This window comes from Cupressus sempervirens, chromosome 1 (genome assembly GCF_028749045.1).
Source record: "Cupressus sempervirens isolate cs-2001-9-10 chromosome 1, ASM2874904v1, whole genome shotgun sequence".
NCBI lineage: Eukaryota > Viridiplantae > Streptophyta > Pinopsida > Cupressales > Cupressaceae > Cupressus > Cupressus sempervirens.
Window position 1 is genome coordinate 348,862,063 of NC_143118.1, and position 27,665 is coordinate 348,889,727.

General features: G+C 36.3%; 1 protein-coding gene across 1 annotated transcript in view; it reads left to right on the forward strand.

Annotated features, from left to right (window-relative positions):
• The window catches only part of LIG1 (DNA ligase 1), an 87,555-nt gene that overhangs the window by 59,383 nt on the left and 507 nt on the right, over positions 1-27,665 (forward strand). The window contains exons 7-16 of the mRNA XM_089824937.1: positions 7,804-7,891; positions 11,419-11,550; positions 11,952-12,064; positions 13,536-13,637; positions 16,697-16,758; positions 16,866-16,937; positions 17,081-17,154; positions 17,261-17,317; positions 27,369-27,446; positions 27,539-27,616. Coding sequence (XP_089681063.1) covers positions 7,804-7,891; positions 11,419-11,550; positions 11,952-12,064; positions 13,536-13,637; positions 16,697-16,758; positions 16,866-16,937; positions 17,081-17,154; positions 17,261-17,317; positions 27,369-27,446; positions 27,539-27,616 — 856 coding nt within the window. The remainder of the gene's footprint in view (positions 1-7,803; positions 7,892-11,418; positions 11,551-11,951; positions 12,065-13,535; positions 13,638-16,696; positions 16,759-16,865; positions 16,938-17,080; positions 17,155-17,260; positions 17,318-27,368; positions 27,447-27,538; positions 27,617-27,665) is intronic.

Below are 27,665 nucleotides of genomic sequence, written 5' to 3' on the forward strand. Positions count from 1 at the left end.
GGTAGGAATTCATGTAGAAAGGCACCAAAGTCCGTACATTGAACAATTGTTGACAGAGTGCAGTGCTAATCAGTTCTTCCCAAAAGATATGCTCCTTATTCTCCATAATCTGGAAAATGAATTCATACATCCATGTTTCAAAATCGGTGTAATTTTTAAGACCACAAATCCTGCTGAGAAGAATAATAAGATCTTTGTACTCCTGCTTGAAATTGGATCTAGAACGGTCTTTGGCCATCTCGAGAAGTTGTTTCTCTTAGTATCCAATCAATATTGATTCACATACTTCTGATAATCTCCCTTTTTCTCATTCCATATTTTAAAGATAGATCTTTGGTAAGATCTATGCATTCTGCATTATTCGACACTTTGAAAATTTGTTCGATAACCTCTGGATCAAGATTAATAATGACTTTCCCATCAACATCCTTGATCGTCTTTGACTTTGCGTTGAAATGCTTTGTGCATCCAAGAACAAACTCAAGTTCCATGGCAGCCATGGGAAATGTAGACACCAAATGAATATGACTTCTCTTGATAAGTTTCATTTCATGACCAACAGGAGTTTCTACTCTTCGTAGAAAATCAATCATATCTACATGTCCAATCTTTGTGTCTAACACATTATCAATAATGGACATGACATGAGATTGAGCTGCATGAGCCAACTCTTTATAAAACTGATATTTCATTTTTCCCTTAGATTTCGATGGTGAGGGCATCTCTTGCGCTTGTGTTGCAACACAAAAATTCTAAAACGTGAACACATCATCAGAGGATATTGCCATAAAGGGTGATTCTTGATCAGCAACAAAGGTTCGAATATGGATTAGATACTTGGAGGACTTAATGAGATGATCTCAATAAGAAAAATCATGCATATGTAGTGGATGGAAATGGAAGGTGTAGTGAAAAATTATGAAGGTGGAAATGGAATGAGATGAATGTGTGAAGGTGGAACACACGAGAATGCATGTGAATGAAAAATCTTGATTTTTACAAAGTGACTAGGGCTTTCAAGATGTCATTGTACGGAAAATGAATTACATTTATATGCAACATGTAACAAGAAATGGAAAGTGAGATGAGATGCGAATGTGAATGGAGAGTGAGCTTAAATGTTAGTGCGGATGACGGATGAGATAAAATGTGTAATGACACGGGAAGTGGAAAAACATGTATTTGCTCATAGAGGTGTAAGTGCATATGGAAAGATGGAAATGCAATGTTACTTGAAGCGAAGTGAACTTTATAGTCATATTTGAGGGAAGGTAAAGTCAAAGTACATGAGAAAACATGCACATGACATTTTTTGACCTTTTAAAAATTGACTTTTAGTCAAAATGGGTTTTAGAGATGCAATTACATGTAAAACTCATTTCGTGCGATTGGATGCGGAAAGTGAGATGAGTGGAAATGTCAATGGAAAATGAGATTACATGTACATGCGGATAATGGATGACATGAAATACATGTAATCGCATTTGAGGAATGAGATATGAAGTGTTGTGACATGGAAAGATGGAAATGCAATGGAAAGATGCTTTTGCATGAAATGGAAGGTGGAGTGAAATGAAACATGATCAAGTTCTTGGGAAAGAACTTGCAACTTCTTCAAAATGAAGAAAAACCAAAAAGCAAACAAGCAAAACACAAAAACAAACTCAAAAGAAAAATGTACCTTTGGCAAAAGACTCAAACATTTCAACAAGCAAGCCACTTTAACATGCAAATTCGAATTTGGAGTTTGGGAAAACACCAAAAACATGAAAATGAACCATTTCATCATTTTTAAGGGAAAAATACACTTTCCATGGCATCAAAATCAACAAGTGTAAAGCATTAAGCTAAAACATGCACAAAATTAGCAAGATGAGCACAAATTGATTAGCAAGAAGGAAAATGCCCACTTACATGATGATTGTGTGCCAAAAATGGAGGAAGAAGGTTCAATGTTGAAAATTTTAACAAACTTGGATCTTTTCAAACTTCGCAAGGAGGAATTCTAATGAGCAGCAAAAGAGGTTTTCCATGCACAATGCCAAAAACGTGCCCTAAAAATGCTCAAGCTTCCAACATTTTTGCTAAATGCAAGTTCTTGAAACATTTTTGGGAAAAAACATGGGTTTTTAAGTGCATTACATGTATAGTTTTTCACTTTAGAATGCAAAAACATGATCCTTAGTGCATTGTTTACACCATGAAATGCCAAAACGACTTCTATGGAAGCCAAAACGTGCTTGCAAAACCCCTAAATTTGAACATTTTCACCAAAATGTGGGTTCAAAATAGATTAAAAAGAATCGTTTTTGATGTGTATAGGAACACCAAATACGTGAAAATGTATCCAAATGCAAAAATGACCCTATACTAAAGATCTCATTGATTTGGTTTGAAGAGATTTGGAGATTCCAATAAGAAACAGATTCTTGGAGGCCAAATGCACGAAGTTTTGTCTTTTAAGTCTAAAAACGGGTTTTAGAAAGACAAATGCATATGCTTGAATGCAAAACACACCTTTTGGAGGTGTTTGCATGTTTAAAAATGCAACATTGACCAAAATGCACCTTTTAGAGGCCATTACATGTTTTAAAAACATGCAATGGGTTCTCCCAAGGCAAAAACACACCTTTTTGGTGCATATGCATGTTTTAAAAACATGCTTTTTGCCCAAAAGCGGGTTTTGGAGATGCAATTACATGTCTTTGGTGCAAAATGCACCTTTTTAGTACAATTACATGTTTTAGTTACTTGCATATGCAACCCAAGGCAAAAACACACCTTTTTGGTGCATATGCATATACCATATGTAGCTCAACTTTTTGATGTCATTGTACATTTAAGTTGAGGTTACATGCAATTGCATAAAAAATGCACCTTTTAGGTGTTATTGCATATTTTTGTCATTTACATGTTGCACATAACTTAAGTAATCAAATTAAGCACATTTCAATTTAATTTTGATGAAATATTATTTAAGTGGGACATAAATTATATTTACATTATCATATTAACAATATAATGTGTAAATATCATTTAATAAGTAACATTTACTAGAGCATTTGATTTAAATATCAAAAATTAAATTGAACTATATAGTTAATATAGTCACTTAAGTGAAAAATCAAAAAGCAAACTCAACTTATTTTTCACTTAAAGTGCACTATAGTTACTTTAAGTGAATTTAAATGATAAAGTAACTTACAAACATAATATAAAGTGAATTTAAGTTATATCTTTCAAAAAGTGAATGTCAAATTAAAATTATAACATGATATTTTTAATTCATGCAGTTGCATAAAAAATGTCCACTTTTTGGGCACTAAATTGGTCATATCTTTTGATTGCTATCTTGGATTAAGCCCTAAGATAGATCAAATCGAAGGGAAAATCAAAAGCAATGACTTTGAGCAAAACCAAAGGACTAAAAACCAATAAACACACACTTAAAACGAAAGAAAGGATGATGAAGGCTTAAAAAATCAAACATAGGCTCAACAAGAAGAAAAAACAAAAGACTTGACAAAAGCCTTCTGTAAAATGATTCATTATATCAATTGATGTTGTTTGAATGATCAAAATGCAAAACTAGTTTGAAAAAGTTTCGTACTATTACTTACATTTTGTGGAACTGTTACCTATATTTTATGGTGACAAAATGTAAGACAACAAATTGAGCTTTGAAGTCCCAAATTTTTGCCTTATCGTATCCAATGATCGTATATCATCAATATTTAAAACAATGATCATAATGACTCACCAATTTGTATGTCCCTTTTCCTGCATCCCCTTGTTTTGCCCAAAAATCAAATTTCCAAGTGAGTAGGAGACCGAATAGGATTATATGTCAATGTAGATCACCTTTTTTGTTGATAGTTATTTTTTATTTTATTAAGTATAAGTAAAGATTTACATTGTTTAGGCAATACAAGCTTGCCATAGTTTTGAACATCTTGACACTAAGCCACAACTATTATGATACCAAGCCCTATAAACATTTGACAAAATGGGTATGGGCACCCAAAAAAAACAACCATCACCCTTACATTCATTCTTATCACCTATAGTAAAGGAAATATGTCATGACAAAAACAAAAATAAGGGGAGAGCAAGCTCAGACCCATTTCACTTGAGCCACTTAGCTCCATCTTCTTGGTGAAATTTGGGTTGCCATAATCAGCTCTCATCACCTGCACCTTGCCCTTGCTTTCGGGTCCTTGTGGGTGCTTTGAGCTTGCTGTAGTAGTACTATCCTCAGCCTCCACCGTCGAATCAATCCACACACCGGCCACTATTCCTTCCCCTGTGGTTGCTCATGCGATCTAGTGTTTCGAAGGTTCCCCTGGCATCCTCACACTCTTGCGTGGAGTCGACTTCATAAAATCCCTTCGAACTCCCTCCTTGTACCACACTGTTTCTTCCAGGAACGTGATCACCTTCCTCCAACCTCTTTCTTCTTTTGGAACATGCACTTCTTGAGGGGAGGTAGAAGACCATATGACAAGAGGTTGAACTTGAGTGTCACTTCCACTAATCAATCGCCAGGGGCCTTGACCCATGTCCAAGCCGACTCCTAGAACAACTCTGTCGATAATATCATCAATCCCCAGCAACCATTGCGGGTTCATGCAAGTAGCCACACCCTGCTAAACTTCCTCCTTGGATTCACCCACCATTAAGGCTAAACACTGCGAAAAGAGATGCAATGAATGTATCGAGATACTCCGGACCATACATCTCAAGGACACTAGTCATAAATTTCTTATCCTCAAACAGAAAGATGTTCTTCAGCCTTCTCACTGAAATCTTCCCTTCATACAATTGTGTTTGGTTGTCCGATTCCAATATAAAATTTGACTCCATCTTCAAATTGCAAACAAAGCCCTCTTCTTTCTTCACAAATCCGGTCCTCCATTAATCTATCCTTCAAAATCTCTGGAAGCACAAACTGCAAAGGATACCAATTTAATATTCCAAAGCCTTTGCCACACGCGAAGGTTAAAATCATTATTTAATGCTCATTCAACTTGAGCATAATCACCCATCATTGAAAAAGGTGGTCACTTGTGGGAAATAACAATACCACTTCCAATTTCCTAAACATCAAACTTAATTAAGATGCCTAAGGTCTTCAAAAATTTCATATCGGCTCTCCAAGGAGCCATCCAATCCCACATTTGCCAACTTATCTATAAAGTTGTTGGCCTCCCAATAGGTATGGGAGATCTTGAAACCTTCAAACTTCTGTAGTCTTCTCTTAATTTGGCTTATGTGCTTGTCAAGATACCATGACTCCATTCTCCCTTGCTTGATTCTTCCAAGTGCACTCTTCTAATGCCAAGCTTCATTCTTAAGGCGAGAGCCTCACATTTTGCCAATTATTGGTGCCATCCCTTAGTCGTTTTGCCGCAAAAGCTAAAATGTTTTCCTCATGGTCCCGGGCTATGCACCCACATCCCCACGAACCAGGGCTTCCTCTTGCTGCGCCATCAATGTTTATCTTTATCCATCCCTCCTCTGGCAGTAGCCAAAAGCACTTTTCTCTTCTACGGGAAGGATCAACCCTTGGACGCACATTAATGGGCCAACATAGATCGCCTTTATTGTTATATTCAAACTTGCTGTTCTACTTTAATCTAATTTTTGTATTCCATTAATTCATGCACTGCCTGCTAACATTGTCTTGGATTGTTCTTTCTGAAAAGTCATTTTATTTCAAGACATTACGATTTTCTCAAGGCTCTGATATCTGTCCATGGTGGGCACTACATGCTGTTTACTATCATCATTCCATATCAATTTACCGATGTATTATCAGTACTGTTTGCTGGATTAGCCTGTCAATGTTCGAATGCATTTTAATATTTTATCTTCTTTCCATGCTGATTGATATCTTTTATTGATCGACAATAACATGTCCTACATAGAGAATCTCGACAACCCAAACTCACACTTGGACTCCATAGCATAAAAAAGATTGTTGCTCCAATATTTCAAAAACTAATGTTGTAAATGTTCCTCCAATGATTTGTTCTCATCATCTTAAAGTTTTGACACAAACTTCCTCAACTATTTCTAAACAGATGGCCCATACATGATTATATGATAGTGGGAATGTTATTTAAAAAAAGTGCATAACTCAAAATGCCCTAAATGAAATCACACAATTTTTTTGGCTCATCTTCATCTCTTGCACATTTTCTTGAATCCCAAATCTTAAATCAACTTTTGACAGGTATACTGCTGCACACAATCATTAACTAACTCATCAATTCTAGATAATGGATATCTAGTTTTAGTGGTTTTCTTGTTTAACACATTTTCTTGAATCCCAAATCATAAATCAACTTTTGACAAGTATACTGCTGCACACAATCATTAAATAACTCATCAACTCTAGATAATGGATATCTAGTTATAGTGGTTTTCTTGTTTAACACCTTAATATCTATGTAGATTCACATAGTTCCATATTTCATTTTCACTAATACAACTAAAGATGCAAAAGGGCTAGAACTTGGCCTAATATGATGAATCTTTAGAATTTCTCTGGTCATGTTTTCAATTTCCTCCAATGTTCTTGGATTCCCATTAAGAGTGGTAATTACAGGTTTTGTTCCAATTTCTAGTTCTATAATGTGCTGAAACCCTCTATAGGGAGGGAATCTGAAGGAGTTTCTCCAAAAACCATGCCGTGCTTGTCCAAGAAAACTTGTATGTCCACATGACAAGCTTTCATACTCATAGTGACTGTAAAAATTACTAAGCATTGTGTTTGCATGTTGTGTTCCCTTTCCTAAAACAACACTCCCATCTTTTTTGTTGATAGGACTCTAGGAGGTCCACTAACAATGCCTTGTAACACTGCAACTTTACCTTTTACTTTGAACCTTAACTGATCATTTTGTGTAAATTCTCCCAAAGAGTGAAGCCTTGAATGACACCCATTTCACCTGTGCCTGCTGCATAGAAACCATCTTTCACCCCAGGCCTAGCACATAGATTTTCTGGGGCCTGGATCTCATACTGTCACTTCTTTTGTAGTTTTTTAGATGACCTACGAAATGCCATCCCTGTTAAACCATGTCTAGGTTGTCTCTGAACATCGTACAAAGTTCTAAATATTTGTGGCAAGCAGGGTCATTTAACAAGCCTCGTGTATTGCCAATTTTGGATAATCTCATTTTTATGTTGATTGAAAAAACTTTCTGATGGGTTTCTTAGCTTGTTTGTGTAGGATTTAACTCCATTTTATGAATTCTTCTTTTAACTCCATGTAATTTCAGGGAGCATGACCACAATTTTTTGTACATAAATCATGCTGTTGTAAATGCATGTCCTTCACTGTCTGATGGATCTTGTATTTTATTATTTAAGAATTGTACAGGGAATTCTCTACGATGAATGATTTTTTGTTTTTACTTGATCTATATAATATTAAATACTTTATAAAAAGCATGAGGAAATTTGGTAATCCACATTACAAGCTGCGTGTGTTTCATAATTTTTTATATATTACTATATTAATAAGCTTCATGATTCATATCGAGTTAGTTGTCATCCATTGGTGTTCTGTGATCATTGAATTTCATCATATTAAACTGGTAGCACTTTTGATTAATAATCTAATCTAACACAAGCTTAACTGAAATACTCATTGTTAGTCTCATTTCATTTTGGCATTTTGTGCAGTGCAGTTAATGACTTTTTCCAATGGGTGTTTGAAATTGATATTCTCTGTGTCTAGAAGGTAGATACATTGCGGTGGCTTGGTTGCTAATTTTTGTAATTGTCAGGATGCAGATGCAAGAAACCATCTGTCACATCATTTGTATTGGATTGTGAAGTTGTTGCATTTGATCGGGAGAGGCAAAAAATTTTACCTTTTCAGGTTGGTTTCAGTAAAGCTAAGATGGTATATAAAATTGATATGGTAATATTTTAACAGTAAGTGTTTTGTTTGTATAGGTTCCTTTGTGGTAAGATAGATTTGCAATGTCTATTTTGTATTTCATGAAATTTGAAACTAGAGCTCTTAGATTGTATAGGTCTTAAGGTTTCTTTGAACAGAAATACATTTCATTCTGTTGTTTGAACTTTGGATTATAAATTTATGACATTTTATTGTGTTAATAGTCTGTATGATGTAAAAATGCTAATACCATTTTTATTCGTTGTTACTAATGAAATCAATTAATGCTTGAATTTATGAAGTACTCAATTCCTTATTTATTAAATTATTTCTTCTTTGCAGTCATTTTATTATAGTTCCATGGAGTTTGACAAGAGGAGGGATAAGGAGGCAGACCCTAGATCTCTATCTTATACTAAACGAATTGCATTGAATGTTGAAAATTTTCAATGTCTAGGCATTATATTCAAGCAATGATTACATGCAAGATTTAATTACAGCCAGTCAATGGCTTAAAGCCTCTAATCAACATATGTTGGCTCTTCTATCTCTAAATCCTTTTTGGTTATTGGACTCTTCCTTCTACACAAGAGTGTTGTGGTCAATCAGATGCAAGGCACTATGTACAACCACAAACTTTTTTGCTCTCCTAGAGGTAAGCATGTTCACGTTACTATATTGAATTAAGCTACAAGTAAACTAATTCCACTTAGCAACATAAGAATTCAAAACTTGGAACAATAGATGAATAGCTAGTGTAGTTGTTAAAGAATGAACCCCATGCACAATCTGCCGAAAAATTCAGTCCTCCTGTGGGATAATCTCCCTAATCAGATTGGCCTTTTTGGATATCCCCTAGGAGTGACAAATTTTTGCCCTCATAGTATGAATGATGGTGGTATTTCTGCCCTTACATTTTTTAAACATCCTTTATGAACTCAGGTTTCACCTCAGCATCTTGCATATGGATAAGTCTATCAGATATTTGCGTCTACGATTGTGGGGTCAATGCATAGAAACCATGTGCAAGGGAGTGTTGATTTTTCTCCCACCTTTGTTGAGTGTACCCAATTATCATCATGGTAGAATCATAGTGTCTTGCCATTCTCTTTGACAATGACTTGCATTTGGCCAAGGCTATTGTCAATCCACAAATTTCCACAAATTTCCCACAGATCGGTCCACAAATTTCCCTTGTCATCACCAGCTTCACCCTTCCCTCTTGCTTTGTTTTAGAATCAGGCCACTGATCACACTTTTGTGTCATTATCATTTATTGCATATTTGGTCTTCACGGGCTTCAGAAGTTCTTTCTTGGACAAGGCTTGAAATAGTGCACGCGAAGGGTGGTGGTTGTAGATAAATATCTGTAAATCTTTAGCATCATGAATGACTTGCTTGATCCAATCAATTTTGCCAATTTTCTTGAGTTCATTATTCAAGCCATGCACACACCAAGGCTGCCTTAATCAACTTCTTCACAACTCTACGCATATAGTCTGCATTTATCACAACTTTCATTTAGTAATCTAGACTAACCTCTTCAATTGTATCTATATGAATTTGGAGCTACTCATTGACATCCTTATCCTCTACAAAAGTTAGGGCCATCTACACAATGTAACCATGATGTTGATGAGTGGATGATGTTTAATGTTCCTCCATTCATTGATGACTACTTTGCAACTATTAGTGACCCAATAGTCTCCATTCTCTCCATTCTCCTTGCATCTTTGAATAGTTCTTATCCGATATTGTTAGTCTTAGTTTTGTCTCCTTTGATTGCAATAATGAAGGTCTTGCATTTTTTGTGCCACAACCTTATTATATTAGAAGAAGTATGTGAGAAGTTCTATAGGACCTTATGTTGGACATGGATATGAGATAAACGTATAGATCCTGCTTATAAGACAGGGAAGACACAGGGAAGGACCATAAGTAGTTTAGGAAGGAAGATTAGAGGAATGTTTGGTTGGGCTGCAAAAGTCACCAAAAGGGGTTTGAAGGGAAATTAAGAAAATTTTAGGCAAATGAAAGATTGATGGAAGCGGATGGTAGCACAAGACATTAATCCAGAATTAGATTTTAATTCGGGTATTTTGGTTGATCATGAAAACATCTAGTTTGACACTAAAAGTTTGCAATGTGTTGAAGTGTTAAGAGTACAAACAAAACATTATTTGCCTTTTTTTTTTCTCGATATTTTGCAGCTTTTATCACATGACATGCTTGGAGGATGGCAAGCAGCTAAACTAAGGTGATTTTTGACCAAAGTAGATCCGTGTGGAAGTTTTATAGATTGACTATAAATGATGAGTATTCGAGCTAGAATGCACAAAAGAATTATTAGGCAATTTCCAACCCAACAATTCTGGGCACCAACACATTGCAAATAGAAAATACAAAGTGTCAACGTACGAAATGCCAATGTTTCCTTGAAGACTTGAGTGAGTGTTGAATAGATGATCAATTAATATAAGTGATGTGGAACAGTTAATGTTAACAAAATAGCAGAGTCCCCGGGCATGCATTCCCACCCCCCTTCCTCTCATCCCCGCGCCCCACCTACACACACACACACACTTGATGAGTGTTGAATAGATGATCGATTAATATAAGTGATGTGGACCACTTAATGTTAACAAAATAGCAGTGTCCTAGGGGACGCGTTCTCTCCCCAAACACACACAATCCAAATCCCGAGTGCTCCTGGGACTTTGGGATAACATCCCCAGCGATGCTGCCATTTTACAGCTTCCACTGCTGGGAACCTGAGGACATCCACGGAAAGCTGAGGGGGATGCCTGTTTGTCCGGGGACACTTGGCAACACTAAAAGTATGGTAAAAAAGACCAATTTTTTAATTATTTCTTTCGTTCTATCTATGGTCTTCCATTCCTTGAGAAGGCCTATAAGCCTCATTTGTTTTCACATTTTCATTTCAAATTGATTGCTACAGCAAGAAGAAGAAGAGTGGAAAACTGAGAAAACTTCAATGTTCATTGTTCAATGTTGAATTGTTTACTATTTTAGTATATAATATTTGACATTTTACTTCTTAATAGTCTTATATAGCCTTTCATAACTAACATTTTAAGTACCATATGTATAATATATAGCATATACAACCCCCCCTGCTGGCTTCCCTGCCCTCCCCCTACCTTCCCCAAATTGATGCCCTTCCCCAAATTGAGGCCCCTTTGTCTCCTCATCCCGGAAACCTGCCCCCTTGTTCCAATGTCTTCGTCCTAGATGGTGGTGTAACTATGCAAAATAGTCTCTGAATATTAGTAAAGCATGTATATCATTTTTCTATTCATCTGATCTGACTTTGTACTTGGCATTTTTTTCAGTGTTTTTCTTGTTTATTAATTTCTCTGTGATCGTCGATTCTGTTTTCTTACCATACATGATTTGGTTGTCATTCATTAAGCAACAACTTTCCTGTTTCTTGAAGTTAATTTGTAGAATACTGTTAATGTGACCTGCTTGTGTGGGGGTTTCAGGTTCTCAGCACCCGTGCTCGAAAAGGTGTCATAATTAGTGATATCAAAGTGCAAGTATGTATTTTTGCTTTTGACATGTTGAGTCTAAATGGCGAGCCATTATTACAAGAGCAGCTAAAAGTGCGAAGAGAGGTACAACTTTTGGTTTACAATTCTTATGGAAGTGAGTTATATGGTGGAACTTTTTTGAATTAACAAGACTAATATTTTACATTTTGTACTATTTTTTAATCTTGTTAACAAGATCTTTTCTTGATCATAATTTAATATTGTCTTGTTTTGTACAAAGAACAATTTACTATAGGGCTGAATGTCTAGGTAGATGTCATTGGTCACATTTCTATGGTGCTCTATGCATATTTTATTTTTACTTACCCTTTATTTAACTTGATTTATAGTAAATTGTAATCTCATATTGGAGGTATTTCTTCGGTATTATTTGCAAACTGATTTTAAGATGGTATGCATATGCGTGCAGGGAGATTTAATGTTAATTATTATTTTGTCAAATGACTTGCATAATTTTCTTGCAGTGTCTGTATAATTCTTTCGAAGAAGAACCAGGGAAGTTCTTGTTTGCAACAGCAAAGGAATCTAATGATTTGGAAGAGATCCAGACATTTCTTGAAGAAGCTGTAAATAATAGGTATTGCTTCACTATGTTATCTCTTTTGAAGTCTTAACCTGTGCAGATCAAGCTTTCTAATCTGTTTTGTAATCTATTTTCTTGGTCATTTCAAATTAAACAAAAAAAAAAATTCTAATCCATTTGCATTATACACTAATGGCTACTTGTCATAGGGAGATAAAACATGTAGAGATTTGAGTTACACGAATATGCCGCCTTCCTGTTTTGGACACAGTTCATGTTCCTTTCTGATCCACCAAAAAGGGAAAAAAAATTGTGCCATGTTGTCCTCTCGGGTTCCCTGGTGGGGTATTACACATCTTTTTGGTCACTTTGACTTATATTTATAAATGACTGCTCCAGAATTTCATTGCTTAGATATCTTTTCATTTCTGTGCGAGAAAATACCATTTATTGTTACTTTTTTTTTTTGACGACAACTGACCTTTCTCACATAGCCTTTTATAGTTTTACTAATTATTGTGTCTAGCAAGTTGCGACTCCTGTTGCTTTGCCATTGATTATGCTTATACCAAGACATTTGGATATAGTTCTTCCTGTGACTTTTATGCGCCATTCTTTTTTGAATGGAATTCTATTTTTGATGGAATCACTGACCATTTTAGAAACTGATATAGATTTTTCTGATGTTGAATGTGTGCAAATGATCAATGATAGTTTGGACACGTAACAGTGTAACCAATCAAGTTCTGTAAGTGTTTTGAATATTTGGTCAGTTGCAACAAACATGTCTTACATGTGATCTCAATGACTGATATAAGTCATAATTTAAAGAGACGTAAGGCTGAAAATGAAAGTATAAACGGAAGCAATAGGAAGAACACAAAATAATTGTCACAATAAGTAACGTGGAAAACCCTTTGGCGAAGAAATCTGGCATTAAATAGAGATCTGCCTGTGTATCATTCTTACAACAGGATTTTATTGAAGATGGAAAATACAATGCATTGATTCAAACCCTATTGTACAGCAGTGGGCGTTTCCTCCTCAAAGCATATGAACAGCTCAACACTAGTTCAACTTTTGATTATAGAACCACTCATACAAGCTTTAAATTTTTAGCAATTATGTTTTAATAAAACTATTGATGTTATTAAAACCTTGTAAAAGTCTAAGAGATGTTTGTGCTAAATTCCTAGTGATCTTCACCTATGAGACTTTGCAAGGCTACTTTTAAGTTTTAAAGAGACCAATCAACTCTTATAATGATGCTTTTAAATATTCTTCGAATTCTTCAATTGATTTTTACAGTGACTTTACACGTTCATTAGATTATTTTTACATTTAATTAGTATCCTGACTCTTGACATTACACAAATACCATAATATATTATTACAAGGACCTTGAATTTTCAAGGCATACAACACAACAAATTATAATAGAAACACTTTCAAACCATTGTTTGTCACAATCTACAAATCCAATTTTTAAGAAATGTATTTTTTGCTAATAATTTTTAATGTGCAGCTGTGAAGGCCTGATTATCAAGACATTGGAGCAAGATGCCACATATGAACCTGCGAAGCGTTCCAACAACTGGTTGAAGTTGAAGAAAGACTACATGGACAGGTATGATATAGCAATGTGGTAGATTCTCAATTCATTTTGCACAAGTGACTTGAGTTGGCCCTAGCTAAAGGAGTTGGCAACCATCAATTTTTTTTAGTCTGCTATTTTGGAGGAGTCTGACTATCTTAAACTTTTATTTGATAGTTGACAAAGGTGATATTAACTTTGGAAAATTCTTAAGTTGAAATTTATTTTTCCTTTTGTATTGCTTATGCATGCCTTTTGTAAGCTTTTGTGATCTTGTTTAGCAGTCTTCTGGTCCAAGTTGTTGATGTGCATGATATTCTGTCTTGCTTACGGGAGCAAGGACCAAATAGATTTTTAGGACTTATTCAAAATCTAAAGTAGTATTGCCATTATTCATAATTCTCTTAAATGTAAAATGCAAATGTATTGTAAAAATTTGGGAGAACCATATAAATACAAACAAGCCCTTGCCATTTTCTTGGTAATTTAAATAATCTTAACTTATTCTGGGGAGTTTGATTTCCACATTTATGGAGTTGTTCATTGTACCAAAATGTTATAATTAGTCCTTGTTAATTATTATGTTTTAGAATGCAAAAGAGAAGGCATATTTTAATCTGACGGTTTATTTTTGGTTAGGTAGTACGACTGGTTGAAGATTTGTTTAAAATTTTGCTACCAGTTGTCCAGTACCTTTTCACAATCAACATTGTTTTTCTATATATAATCTTTCCCCAATGACTTCTATAAATAATCTTTACTGATATTGTCAGAGGTTTTCGTTTTCTGACTTGATTATATACTAAAGTTCTATATCTTGTTCACATACCTTTGTATGCATTTCAATTGTTTTCTTGGCTTTTAATATCTAGATTGGCTCTACAAGAATTCTGTCTAAGGCATACAAGAATCAAATATAAGTTCTATATTCAATAATGCTACCGTCATCATTTATAAAACTAATCAGACGGGAAAAGATGACCAAGCATTATGATAAGTAAATTTCTCATGGGAGATGAGTCCATAAACTTCCTTGCAACAGTTTAGATCACAGCATCTTCATGATTTAAGCTTCTTTTTCCAGTTTGATGCTCAAACAAGTGATGGCTGCTTCCTGCTGAGCTGAAGAGTACCTTGTCAACAGGGCTCTCAATAGTTAGGATAGCCAACAGTGCACGTAACACACCTACATTTGAGTACTTATGGGTCAAAATTAGCGAGTTGATTAACCAATTACTTGGCATCAAGTAATTTGCAAGAACTCCCAAAGTTTCAGTGAGTTTTATGGTGAGATTTTTCTTAGTACTTTCCAAAAACTCCCCAGCAAGAAGTTTTTTCGCCATTGCTGTAAAATTTAACAAAAGTTCGACAATTTTCTAGCTATGTAAGGACTAAGTTCATTTTTATGCTTCTTAGCACTATTTTGCATAATTTTAAAACTGTATTTTAAAACTTTTTGTATATTTTTAATATGCGGAGTTCTAGATTAGTTCTTTCTTGGAGATAAAATTTTGTTCAGTCAAGTTTTTTTTCTAATGTTTGCTATCTTCGCTTGTTATATCAATACTTGATAGTCATACACTTTCATCAAGTATCTTCTTCAAAGTGTGAAAAATGTGAGGGATGAACTGATAAACCTAGATCTTTTGGGCTTTTAATTTTTTCTTTGATAGGAAGAGGTGTCCTGTTAAGATTTCTCCCTGCCAATTCTTGCCTAATAAACCTCCTATATGCTGTGAATATCGGCATTCTTTGGCCTTATTACACTTATCTCCTTGGATTGCTTGGCCGTAAGCAGATATCTAACCAGGCTCAGCAAGGTTACCAATTATCTTCCTTAAGATTTTCCTTTATTTTGAACGACACTTGTAAGGTCTGTCCTTCCTGGAACACCCTATCAGAAGCAGTGGATTTATTAATCACATGCACATTCATTAGATTATCCTGAAGAGGAGTGTCAAGGAAATTGAGATAAAAAAAGAGAGTGGGGATTCATTTTGACACAGAAGAGTTCACACTTAACAATTTTCCAGAATATGTTTTCTCTTTCCAAACGTGCACAGGAGTGGGATTTCTAGAATTTTGTTTTCTTCTTGAATCTTGATCAATTCTAATGGTAAAATGATTGGCAGTTTCATTTGTCATTACCTCTTTCATGAAATATTGTGGGTTAGCATCCTCAAAGAAAAACACAGGTATTCTGGTTAGAAATTTCATGTTCAGTTTTCTACACTTTCTCAATGCCTGAATTATGTGGGATGTCTTTTCTCTTTTGGAAACTGGCCTCCATTTTCCATTACCATTGGAAAACTGTTATGATCAAATGGAACTATCAATTGAACATAATCCATTGTTGCATACTTAGTAATACAGAAGGTGATCTTATTTAGGGATGTGCAAGACCTTAGTTCTTTTGAACCCAGAAAGAAGCTTGTGTATCTCCATTATCAATTTGCTAGGTGAATGACATATAAGTGTTATTCATGTGGTGGTAGGAAGGCAGGTTTTTTGTTGTTTTCCATCCATAAGGATACAATTTACGCTTTCAATTCCAATAGGCTTGGCCAGATTACGGAATTGAATATTGAATCCTTGTGTAATCCAGAAAATTATATTGCCCTCATGGTCTTGGAGCAGTGAGCTAGGCCTCATCTGAATCCTGGTTAGCTCTAGCATTTAGGTTGAGTTTGCACTATCCTCAATCGAGTGGATGGATTTCCCCTTTTTAATATCCTTTTTAACAATCTTCTCATTGGGTATTATTTCTTCTTTCTATTTTCTCTTTGCGCTTCTCTGAATTATGCGGCTCCAGAAAGATAAAAAATGATTAGTTAATGCAAAATGTTAATTTCTATGGCATGTTTTAGGATCTTGGTTAACGTTTAATGGTACATTTCAGGTCTTTTGACTAATGTTCATGTTGTGAATGTTCTCATCTATGTTTATGATGAAATTTTGTCATTTTATTGGAAAATTGTTATTTCTAACGAAGCCTATTTTAGTATTGGCATTGTCTTGTTTCCTATTAGAATCTGTTTTCCTTTATTTTTTACATGCTCGTTTATTGGATACATGTATTGGATTTATCCCAGTATTGGAGATTCTTTGGATCTTGTGCCCATAGGGGCATTTCATGGGCGTGGAAAACGTACTGGTAAGCAGTAAGCATTAAGTAGAAGATTAAAAGCTTAGCACAATTTATTAGTAGTTTCAATCAAATTGTCAGATTTATGTCTATTTTGTCATTAATGGTGATTATAGGAGTTTACGGGGCATTTCTTCTTGCGTGCTATGATGAAGAGAATGAAGAATACCAAAGTATCTGTAAAATAGGTAATTATTGAGTCAAAATGTTCTATTAACAGGGAATTCAAATTAATATATTTGGAAGTTATTGTAACAAGTGTTTTATGGTTTTTTTTCATTATTCATTTTCGTTGGTTCTTTGGCAAACAATTTCTGCTTTTTGATTGAAGGGACGGGGTTCAGTGAGGCTGTGCTAGAAGAGCGATCTGCTAGTTTGCGCACGAAAGTTATTCCAACTCCGAAGGTTAATTAGTTGCTTCGTATCACATGGAAACATATTTTGCACATTTTCAAAATTGATGATGTATTAGCTTGCATTGTCTAAATTCTTAATTTTCTTTTGTTCTCAGTCCTATTATCGCTATGGGGAGGCATTGGGTGTAGAGGTTTGGTTTGAACCTACAGAGGTATGTGTTTGGATTCTGTTATTCTACTTGAGAAGTCTTGATTGTTAGCGATTTTATTACCTAAGAAAATGTCACATCTTATTTCTAAGTTACATGGTTTGTGTTTTAATATTGCTGAGGTAAAAATTTAGAACAAGTTTGTCAATCGATATTACGTTTGAATAATACAAATCTGCGTTTTAAAAGCTAATTTTATAACTTATTTTCAATATAAGAAAAAAGTCCATAAAAATATCAAAATTGGCAAATATTCCTCAATAGATTTGAAAACTATATTAACAGATGTCCAAAATCATAAACCATGATAATCTTATCAAAGTTAAAATATGGGACACCTATCAAATAAAGATTTTCAATATGCTTTCCTTGTGAGAAATGATAATAAAATGTTAAGACTATAGCATCAAAAGTGATCAAATTTGTCAAGAGCACTTGGTTGAATTGGCATACTATGATCACCGCCAAATGCATTATTGAAATCAGCACCAAGAAATGTATTAGATTTGTGAATGAGTGGTGGTCTAAAGATATGGATATGGTCAAAGCAATTCTAATACCTATTAAAGGTTCACAACTCAATATTCAAATAACAAAGTGTAGTAGCGTTGTGAGGTAATCACACATCACTCCATTGTAAATGGGGACACTTCACTTTTTAGAATTTTAGTTGTCAGTGTCTTTGTTTCATTATCATTGATAACAAACATTTTAAGCATTTCAACTAAGTTACTGGTTCGAGTTCGATTCGAAGTTTGAGTTCAAAGAACTAGTTTGCCAGTACGGCAAAATTTTGGAAAGGGGTTTGGGTTCGTTTAAGTTCATTTGTACAAAAACTTTAAAAATTATAAACAACTATGTATATACATATTTATGAAGTCTAGAAGCATGAGTTATTATTAGAATGGCACATAGTATCATACAATCATATGATTTAAACAACAAAAACACCATAAACTTTAAAACTTGCAATCAAAGCATCATGAATCATGATCATAACATCATATACTTCAAATTCAACATCAATAATTCAAAACATTAAAATTAAATCATAACAGCAAGTTCAAGTATCATTGTTTCAAGTTCAACTAATGGATAAAAAAATTATTTGTCAAGACAAATTAACCTACTTGCACACCACAAATGGGATAAGATAAGATAATAGTATTAATGTCCAACAAAAAATCAGAAGGGTTTATGGGACTAAGCATACAAACAAAAGAGCCAGCTAAAACAGGAGCACCAAATGGTGTCTGAGAAGAAACAAAAAAAAAAACAAGATACGAAACCAGGGAAACCAAGGTAAGGAATAAAGATCCTTCCTTGGTACAAAGAAATCAGTCACAGAAGGGTATAAACGTGAACGATCCAGAGTCTTAGATCGTTGCCGAGAATTGCTGGAGGAGTGTCGTTGCCTGGAAAGATTGGTGCAATGTTTGACTGATCTAGAGTGAGTGATATTGGATGGCCTTTTCGCACCCCGTGGAGGAGACAAGGGGGAGAAAAAGGCGGTGATAAGCTGGTCTGAGATATGACCTTGAGGTATGAGTGACTGTAGGATATGCTCACGAAGCTGGGTGGCCTCTCGCAAGTAAAGTGCAAGACATCGCTGGTCAATATAACTAAACAATGGTGAAAGAGAAAAACAATCTTTGAAAAGGCAGTAAAATAATCCCTTTGATCTCATAGTGGATAGGACAGTGAAATATAAAGTGGGTCTTAGTCTCAACCTCTGCCAAAGTACACAGTCGACAAATCCGATCCTCTCTAACCATATGGTGATCGGTCCAAACTTGAAGACGGTGAGAGCCAACTCTGAAGGAGCCCAAAGAGAATTATAGAGCGTGACTCTAGTGCCAATACAAATAAGTAGGCCGAACAATAATACCATTTTGGATCTCAAGAAAATGCTCAACATAAAAGGCCATCTTAGGACATAATCCACCAGAAGGATTACTCTAGGTAGTGATAATGTACCGTCTATAGATATCCTGTTTGACATACTCATTCAACTCCTGTCGTGAGGGAAGGAGGTGAGCAGGAGCATCTAGCGAGAATTGATAAGGAGGAAGATGATAAATATTAATCTTGATCGAACCCAACAAAGAGGTGGCCTGGGTGTACCAATAGTGAGATCTACTACTAGTGTCAAATCTCATAACCACAACAAAAGAACAATATTCCAGATGAGAGTATCTGTGTCGGTCAATATTTGAATCCATAAAGCCTCAAAGCCGATGAAGGAATCAGGTCAAGTCGAAAATGGCTGTAAGTTTGAAAGGATGAGCTCCAAACTCAGCCAAGACAATGCTGTGGGGGGGTGAGTCTGTAACATCTAATGATATGCTGTAGAAGCAATGTTTGAACACGCTCTATAGAGGCTCAATTTGAAGCAAGAAGAGGTGGTTCCCAAACCATCGAGCCATAGAGAACAGTCGGTCTAACTAAGGAGTCTAAGAGGGACAACTTGGACGAAATGTTCTGGAAATGATATCTGAAACATTGTCTTTCGAGCATAGCCAAGGAGCCCATGCCCTTACTAACTCAGGACTGAATAGCCAGTCTCAAGTTGAATTGGGGTCCCAAACTTCACATCGAGATACATGTAAGAAGTAATTTGAACCTCCTGCCTGTGGAAGAAGAAATGAAGATGAGAGGTCATAACTCGAGTCTTAGTCAGATTGACCACGAGTTGATGCTGATCACAAGAAGAGGCCAAACCATCAAGGAGTCCTTGTAAACTGTCAGGAGAAGAGGCCAAGAGAACAACATCATCCGCAAAAAGGAGAATAGAGATCAAAACTTGATGTAAATAGCACTCGTCACCAGGTTGCGAGGAGTTCACAAGGAAATCCTCAAGCTCATCGATATACAACCCGAACAGGGTGGGAGAAAGAGGGCAACCTTGTGTCACCCCAATGGTACTCTAAATCGGAACAAAAAAGACCTCCGGAGTCCTGAGTCTACCAATCTCCACCTCATATAGTCTCATAATAATAGTTAACAACATATTTGAAATCCCATTTCGCTAAGTCTCTGAAATAAGGCCACCTTAGGAACATAATCAAAAGCCTTGCAAAAGTCCACAAAACAACAATAGACTTTCTCAGAGTGGTGCCTAGCCTCAATAATAGCTCACAACGCGAAGATATGATCCATAGGCTAATAGTTCGCCTAAAAACCAACCTAACCTTTAGCTCTACACCTTTTCCTGTCAAGCTCTCTAGATAGCATGTTGTTCAGAGCAATAGCATAAAGTTCGGCAAAAGTATGCTTGATTATGATAGTCCTGTAGTTACTTTGGTCAGAAACAGGTCCAAACTTATGAATAGGGTAAATCACATGTCTCGACCAAGAATCAGGAAACCCTGTGCAAACCACTTTATTAAAAAGTGTAGGAAGGTAGGATCCAAGGATTGAAGCACCAAGTTTGAAAAGTTCAGCCTGAAGACCTTCCTCATCCATCGCCCTACTACATCGCATGGATCTAATGGCCTTATAAATATTGGAGGGGGTGAACAAATGGCAGTAAGGAGGTGGAGTGGAATGAAGTGGTGGCTGCCTTGGAATGTCATAAAGCGTAATGGTGTGGGAGGTCAGAGAGTGGAAGTCGAGAATGGAGGGCGAGTGAGGACAACGAGGGAAAAGGGTACTCTGAATAAGCGTGGAGCAAAGGGATCTGCACTGCGAAGAGGCAAAATAACATTTCTTATGGCGAAGAAAACAAAGATAAGATAAGCGCAAGTGGATGAAGGTAGGAGAATGAGTCTCGAAAGTAAAGCAAACAAAGCGATGGAAAGCTTTGCAATCAACATCAAACCATTGATTCATAGGACATGTATTTCGATGCTTAGACTTGAGAGAGGGAGGGGAGTGGTGAGGGATAGAAAGGAGAGCAGAAACCCAAATGGTAGAGGCAAGTAAATCAAACATGGTAGAGGCTACTTTTGAATCACTGAAACTAGCTAGTGTCAGAAGTCTCCTAAGATGGTATGAAAAGAGCTCACCATCTCCCTCAGTGTAGTGGAAGCGAGTAGGGGTGTAGGCAGTGTCAGACATGATGTAGGAAGGTTGGGGAGAAGGCGACAAACGAGATGAGCCACAGATATCAATGCTTAGAAGAGCATGACCAGCAAAGGGGAGATGAGAAATGGCGAAATAGTGAATGGAGGGAATGAAGGAGGAAGAGGTGATGACATAGTCCATAACCTCCAACCACCACAGTAGGGCCAACAGGTAAAGAGGTTAGAGACAGGGAAGAAGGATAGACCATTTCGAATCAATAAACCAGAAGACTCATAGAACTGGAGAAGGTGGCGGCCACAACAAGTGAGCGGTTTAAGGGCATCATCCGAGGTATGCTGAAGTCCCATTCTGGTTGGATCTATCTCAGAAGTGCAGAGCGAATTAGAGCCACGGTCATGTATAGGAGTCTGAAGATTCCTGTTACGAGCATTGAAGTCCCCAAGAATAATGATATCACTCGAAGCTGCAAACTGTGAGATGCTGTCCTGAAGGTCAACAAAAGGATCCCCATCCTTAGCATCATGAATGGCATATAGAGAAGAGGTCGGTAGAAAATAACAAATAGCAAGAAAGATGGCTCTTCGCTGGTGATTTCGGTGACCAATACGGACCCACATGAATCTGGCAAAGGTGTCAGAGTGAACAATTGATGTGGACTTGAAAATATCATCTCTAATCAAACAAGCAACACCCTTGGACCCACGGACCCCACTAGAAGTACAGACTTGCTCTCTACAAACAGACAACCGCTGATATCCAAGATACCTTGGAAGAGGGCGCATAGGACTCTTGTGAGTCTCAATAACGACCAAAATATTGGCAGACCTCACAACATCGTGAAGAGACTAGGTAATGACCATAAAGAGCCGTTACCATTCCAGCAGTTGACAAGAAGAGAAGGGAACTTCCTCTAGTCAAACTGTTGGTGAAACCATCATGTGGTTTTGGAGGTCGTCCTCGCTTCCCATCCACTAGGATGAGAATTTATGAACAATTGCTCTAAGATTCCTAATCACCGCCCATTTACCAGCCCGCCGAGCCTCTACTACAATACCTCGAGCAAGTTTCAACTCTGTAACCTGTGCCTTCGTGAGATCTTCATCAAGGTAAATTTTAGAGGGGAGAGAACAACTTTCTCTTCGCTCTAAGAGCACGAAGCCTGTCAGCAAAAGAGAAAAACTTGATGAAAAGGGTATCTTCTGTACCAAACCAACACTTATCTAAAGTGATATTGGAGATATCGAGCTGGTCAGAGAGGAAAGAATGCCCAAGAACAAGAGGGTCGGAAGTGGGGGAGAGACCACAAACATGCAAGTTGAGCTCACGTGCACCCCATATGTGCTCATTATCAATCTTTCCATGGACAATCTTGTCTAAGCTTAGCCAGGGTGCAATAGTATCTGTGTTGGTGCAGAGAGAGGCCCATGATTTCACCTTTTGTTCGGTTTCAGCAATCATAGAAGAGTGTATTGTAGCCATTTTAGTTTGTTGTTCCTTGATTTTTTCCAGCCCATCCAATTATTCAATAACCAATTCAAGGTTGCATTTCAAGCTTACTGTCTCAGGGATGAAGGTATCGGAAAAGTCTTTGATATGCGAGGTATTCAGTTCTGTAACCAGTTTGAGCTCTAAAATTTCTATTGTCAATGCATCAACTTGTTCTCTAAGCAAAGTGTTGTCAGCTTCAAGCTTATTGACACAATCACATAACCTCTGATAGGTCAAAGGTTGATTCATTGGCGGGCAGCTATCACTCGTGGTCATTGCTGCAACTGATTGACCCACCATCTTGGAGCTTATAGTAGACCAAGCACATACAGGAACTGTATGCCCTAGACGTCACAAAATAACAACAAATGCTAACAAGTTGTAGGCACGGTGGAGCAAGGTTGAGACATAGTAAAATCACACAAGAGTAGAGATGTAGGGGATATCAGAACCCTGTGACTTGAGAAAGTAGAAAGTAGAACAAAATCTGCCAAAAATGACCTTCATATGACAGTGAGATCCAACCAGCCTGAGCATAGGCGGAAGGCACGTTTGAGAACAAATGACATCGAGCTCAAACAACTCTCCAATTACCCAACGGAAAAGCATTCGAACACACCAGGTTGAACACACAAATACAACAGTCGGGAGAAACAGTCGGGAGATTCAACACGAGAGAAAGAAGGATATAGTCGGGAGAAACAGTGGAGATCCAACGTGAAAGAAAGAAAGAAAGAAGACGATGGAAAACAAAGGGCACCCGAGCATGAAGGATACCTGTGCGTGGAGGGAGAGAGAGATATGTGTGGAGAGAGAGAGAATTAGAAGCCAACATTAGTCTTTCATTTCCACCTTTTAGGATTGAGGATGTCAAAACTTTATAAAATTTGTCAAAAACGTCACATAAATGATGTCCCTGGGTCCTAGTTTGTCGAAGTTTGTGCTTGGTTTGACATGTTTGGGCATGGTTCCCCGCGTTTGATCTGACAGCCAGCAAGTTTGAACTGGGACCAGCAGGTGAACTAGCCCAGGACCAGGTACCAGTTTGTACCCAGGCATGGACCGGAGGGGTTAGGGGCATACCAGGGTAACGAAGCATTTCAATTATAAGCTCTTCTATTAAGTACATCATCTATCCTTAAATAATATATATTAACACTAATGCCATTAACCATCATTGAATTGATATATTGTGATTCATCTAAGCTAACATAGGACCATCATTAGTTATCATCTACAACCATCAATTAATGGTAATATCTCACCAAATATCCTTAACTAACATCATAGTATTTCATATAATGCAACATATCTTTCTAGCTATATTAACTAGTAATTAATATCAGGTATACTTCATTTCACTTACAGTTACAATCTAAGGTCCAGGACTTTATTACAACTTTTTTCCATGATGGGGTTGGAGTGGCACCGCATGTCTCCTGTATTGGCATGGACCGGATTCTGATTTCAAAATGTAGATTAAAGAGAATATTCTCTTTTCCCCTTTCTTTCTTGAACCAGTTTCTGATTTTCCACCCAGTTAGCTCAAGTATTTGAGATAGTGACATCTGTTACGATCTTGCAACCTTGGCAAGACCAGGATATTGGTGAAACTATACCAACCTAGTTGTAACACAAAAGATATAGAAATGATTGTAAGGGGCACATAAAATATGAAAATAGGTATGGAAATAATTTGATTGGAACACAGATAAAGAAAAGGATTTCTCTGAGAAAAATTAACACAAACCTCCAAAGACAATTGTATAGGAGAACAAAATGGAATAACAAAACATCAGTGGGCAGGTCTGAACAAGCCACAGCCATACACAGTTCTTATACTTGAAATATCAGCACATCAAAGTTTCAGGAGTAAAACTTGAACACAATGAGACTCCGAAGTTCCAAATGTCCGAGATCAAATTCTCTGAGAAACTAACATGTGGAAGCTCGCTGGCAAATCAGACTGTCAAAGGACAACTTTGATGGAGAACATAAAAGCATTGTGACTGAGAAAGAAACTTTGAAAATGCCTGAATATTACCCAAACAGAATAATCCATCAGTTGTATTTTAAGATTATCAAATTGATGGTTGGCCTTTTTCAAAGAAATTGGGTGTATTGGTTACCGTTAAACAACATTGTCTGGGAGTTATGCTAAGGTTGGACAGGTACCACTGTTTAAATCATATATTTGTTATAGTGGACTACCTTTCAACTTGTACCTTCTAAGCAAGGTTACTTGGAGATGGGTAGACTTGGAGGTCTCCAGTACTGGTACAATTATTTTCAAAAACAGGAGATGGGGGTACTTGGAGGCAGCAATTTTTTTAAATAGAATTTAATAACTTTTTAAAAAATACTATAGAGTCATAACATAGTGCTTTGAAAACAAGAAAAATGGAAACTTATAAGTATGAACATTGAAAGTTTAAAGAGTCGAAGACTAATACTAAACAGTAACGGCATATTAATATAGAGTCAAATTGTTCAAAACCCACATTAAATATCTCATACTCATATCTGGTTTCTGAATATCACATATGATCATCATCTTATCAGGTTAATAATCACTGAGATTATCATTACATATTGAAATTTGAAATCCAAAAATCTACAGTTAGATGCTTAATCGCTGATATGCAAACAAAAAAACTCAGAATTGTAAACAAAAATCAGAAATGACTTAATGTTCTATTTAAAATTTTTTTTTTTAATCAGGAGACAGGTGGGAGGCTTCATTATTTGGAATCGGAGACTCAGATATTTTGGTGAAGTCTCCAGCCATTTTTGATGACTCTAGAGATGTGAAAAGTCTCGGAGATGCATTTGTCTCCAAGGCGTGTATGGAGGGAGAGTGACGGGTCTCTGTGTACCACTGCTTCTAATGCTTTACACTGTATAGAAAACCTAAGAATCAATGGAAGATTCTGTCACAAAGCATACCACTAATATTTATTCCCAGAAATTACGTCTATAACTAAATGTAGCATCTTATGGCCTTGGAGAAGTGATTCTTTGTTGAATGGCCTTATGAGGTTGAGAGTAGAGGCAATTTAATAGATGAATTTAGTAATGGTCATGACGTCTTGATCAGTCTCTTTAATTATTCTGTCCTATATCCTTGACATTAAACCAATGCAGTGGTTTTATATGAGAATAAAAATAGAGCAAAATTTTCACATTAAATTTGGTATCTGTATACATGGTGACAGAGAGTTGTGACTTGTAAAATATGTGCAAAAACTATCACAATGGTGCACTATATTAAAGAAAAATAGAAGGCAAGTGTCTTCAAGCTTCCAAGAGTATAGTAGTCTTCATTCTTCTGGGCAAGAATCTAAAACAATTGTTATGTTTTTCTCATTGCTTTCCTGGTTAATCCACCACTTGGACATAATTTTAAATTTTGCCAACATCACTATACATTATTAGGCCGTCTCACAACAGACTTTCTTATGCCTCATCTGTCAATATCACTGATTATGGTGGAAAGCGGATTACAGATTAGTTTAATTAGCTGTTGTTCACCTCAACGTGCCTTTGTGACATCACTTGGTAATGACTTGTACTATCGCAACAATGCATTATTTGAAGAAAACTAAAAGTGAATCAATTTTTAAGCATCTAAAGCTGTAGCAGACTTCATTCCTCTGGGACAAGAATCTAAAATAATGTCTCACTTTTCCAATTAGCCCACCCATTTGACATAATTTTGTAACAAGCACTGCATATTGATATGTTGTCTCACTACTTTTTTGGTAAGTCCACTGATTTGCCATAATCTGTGAACGTCAGTAGATATTCTTATGTTGCCCTAGACTGTTTTTATTCCTTAAATCAGTCAATATTGCTCATAATGATGGAAAGAAGAAAAACTACCAAAGGTGACTGCATATTATTCTGTTGTCTGACTACTTTTCCAGTAATTCCACTGATTTTCCATAATTTGTGAACATCAGTAGATAGTCTTACGTAGCTCTACAACTGACTTTACTTATGCTTCAAATCAGTCAATATTCCTCAAAATGATGGAAAGAAGAAAAGCTACCAAAGGGAACAAAATGTTGGGGCAAAAAATGTAAAGATTTAATTTTCAAGGCCGTCCCATAGAAGGCTTTTCTTATGCCTAAAATATCAGTATTTCTTGCCATGGAAGAAAGAAGAGTAGGCATCTACTACTAAAAAATAGTTTGTTAAAAAATCTCAAATTTTCTAAATTTAAAATAACACTCAATGTACTAGATGTTTTTATTTTTCATGGTCAGCCTTTTGATTTTCAGTGATAAACTCGTAGAATGTTATCCTCATCACAGAAAGTGATTAGGTTGTCCATATAATTGAATTTTATGTTCTAGAACTCCAAAATGGGCACAAAAAGGAATTACTCAAAGAGAATCTTGAGCAAAAGCAGTTAGCCTTATAATCCATTTTGGCTTCTGAAGTCTCTATTTGTTTGTATATTTACAGGCCCCTTATTTGTCTGCCGATTCATAGTTTGAGTTGAGAATTTCACATTCTATTTTTGTGCAAAATACAGGTATGGGAGGTAAAAGCTGCAGATCTAAGCATTAGCCCAATACATCGGGCTGCAAATGGTGCAGTTGATCCTGTTAAGGTGCATACCATCAGCTTCTAGTATTCTATAGAATTTGAAAATTTGCTATAGGAATTATTAAAGTCTTTTCTATGTTCTCTATTTCTTTGAAGGGAATTTCTCTTCGATTTCCTCGTTTGCTACGGGTTCGTGAGGACAAAATCCCAGAGCAAGCGACAACAGCAGAGCAAGTAAGTTAAAGCTGTTTCTTGAACTTCTAGTGAATGCCTGCTGTTCATT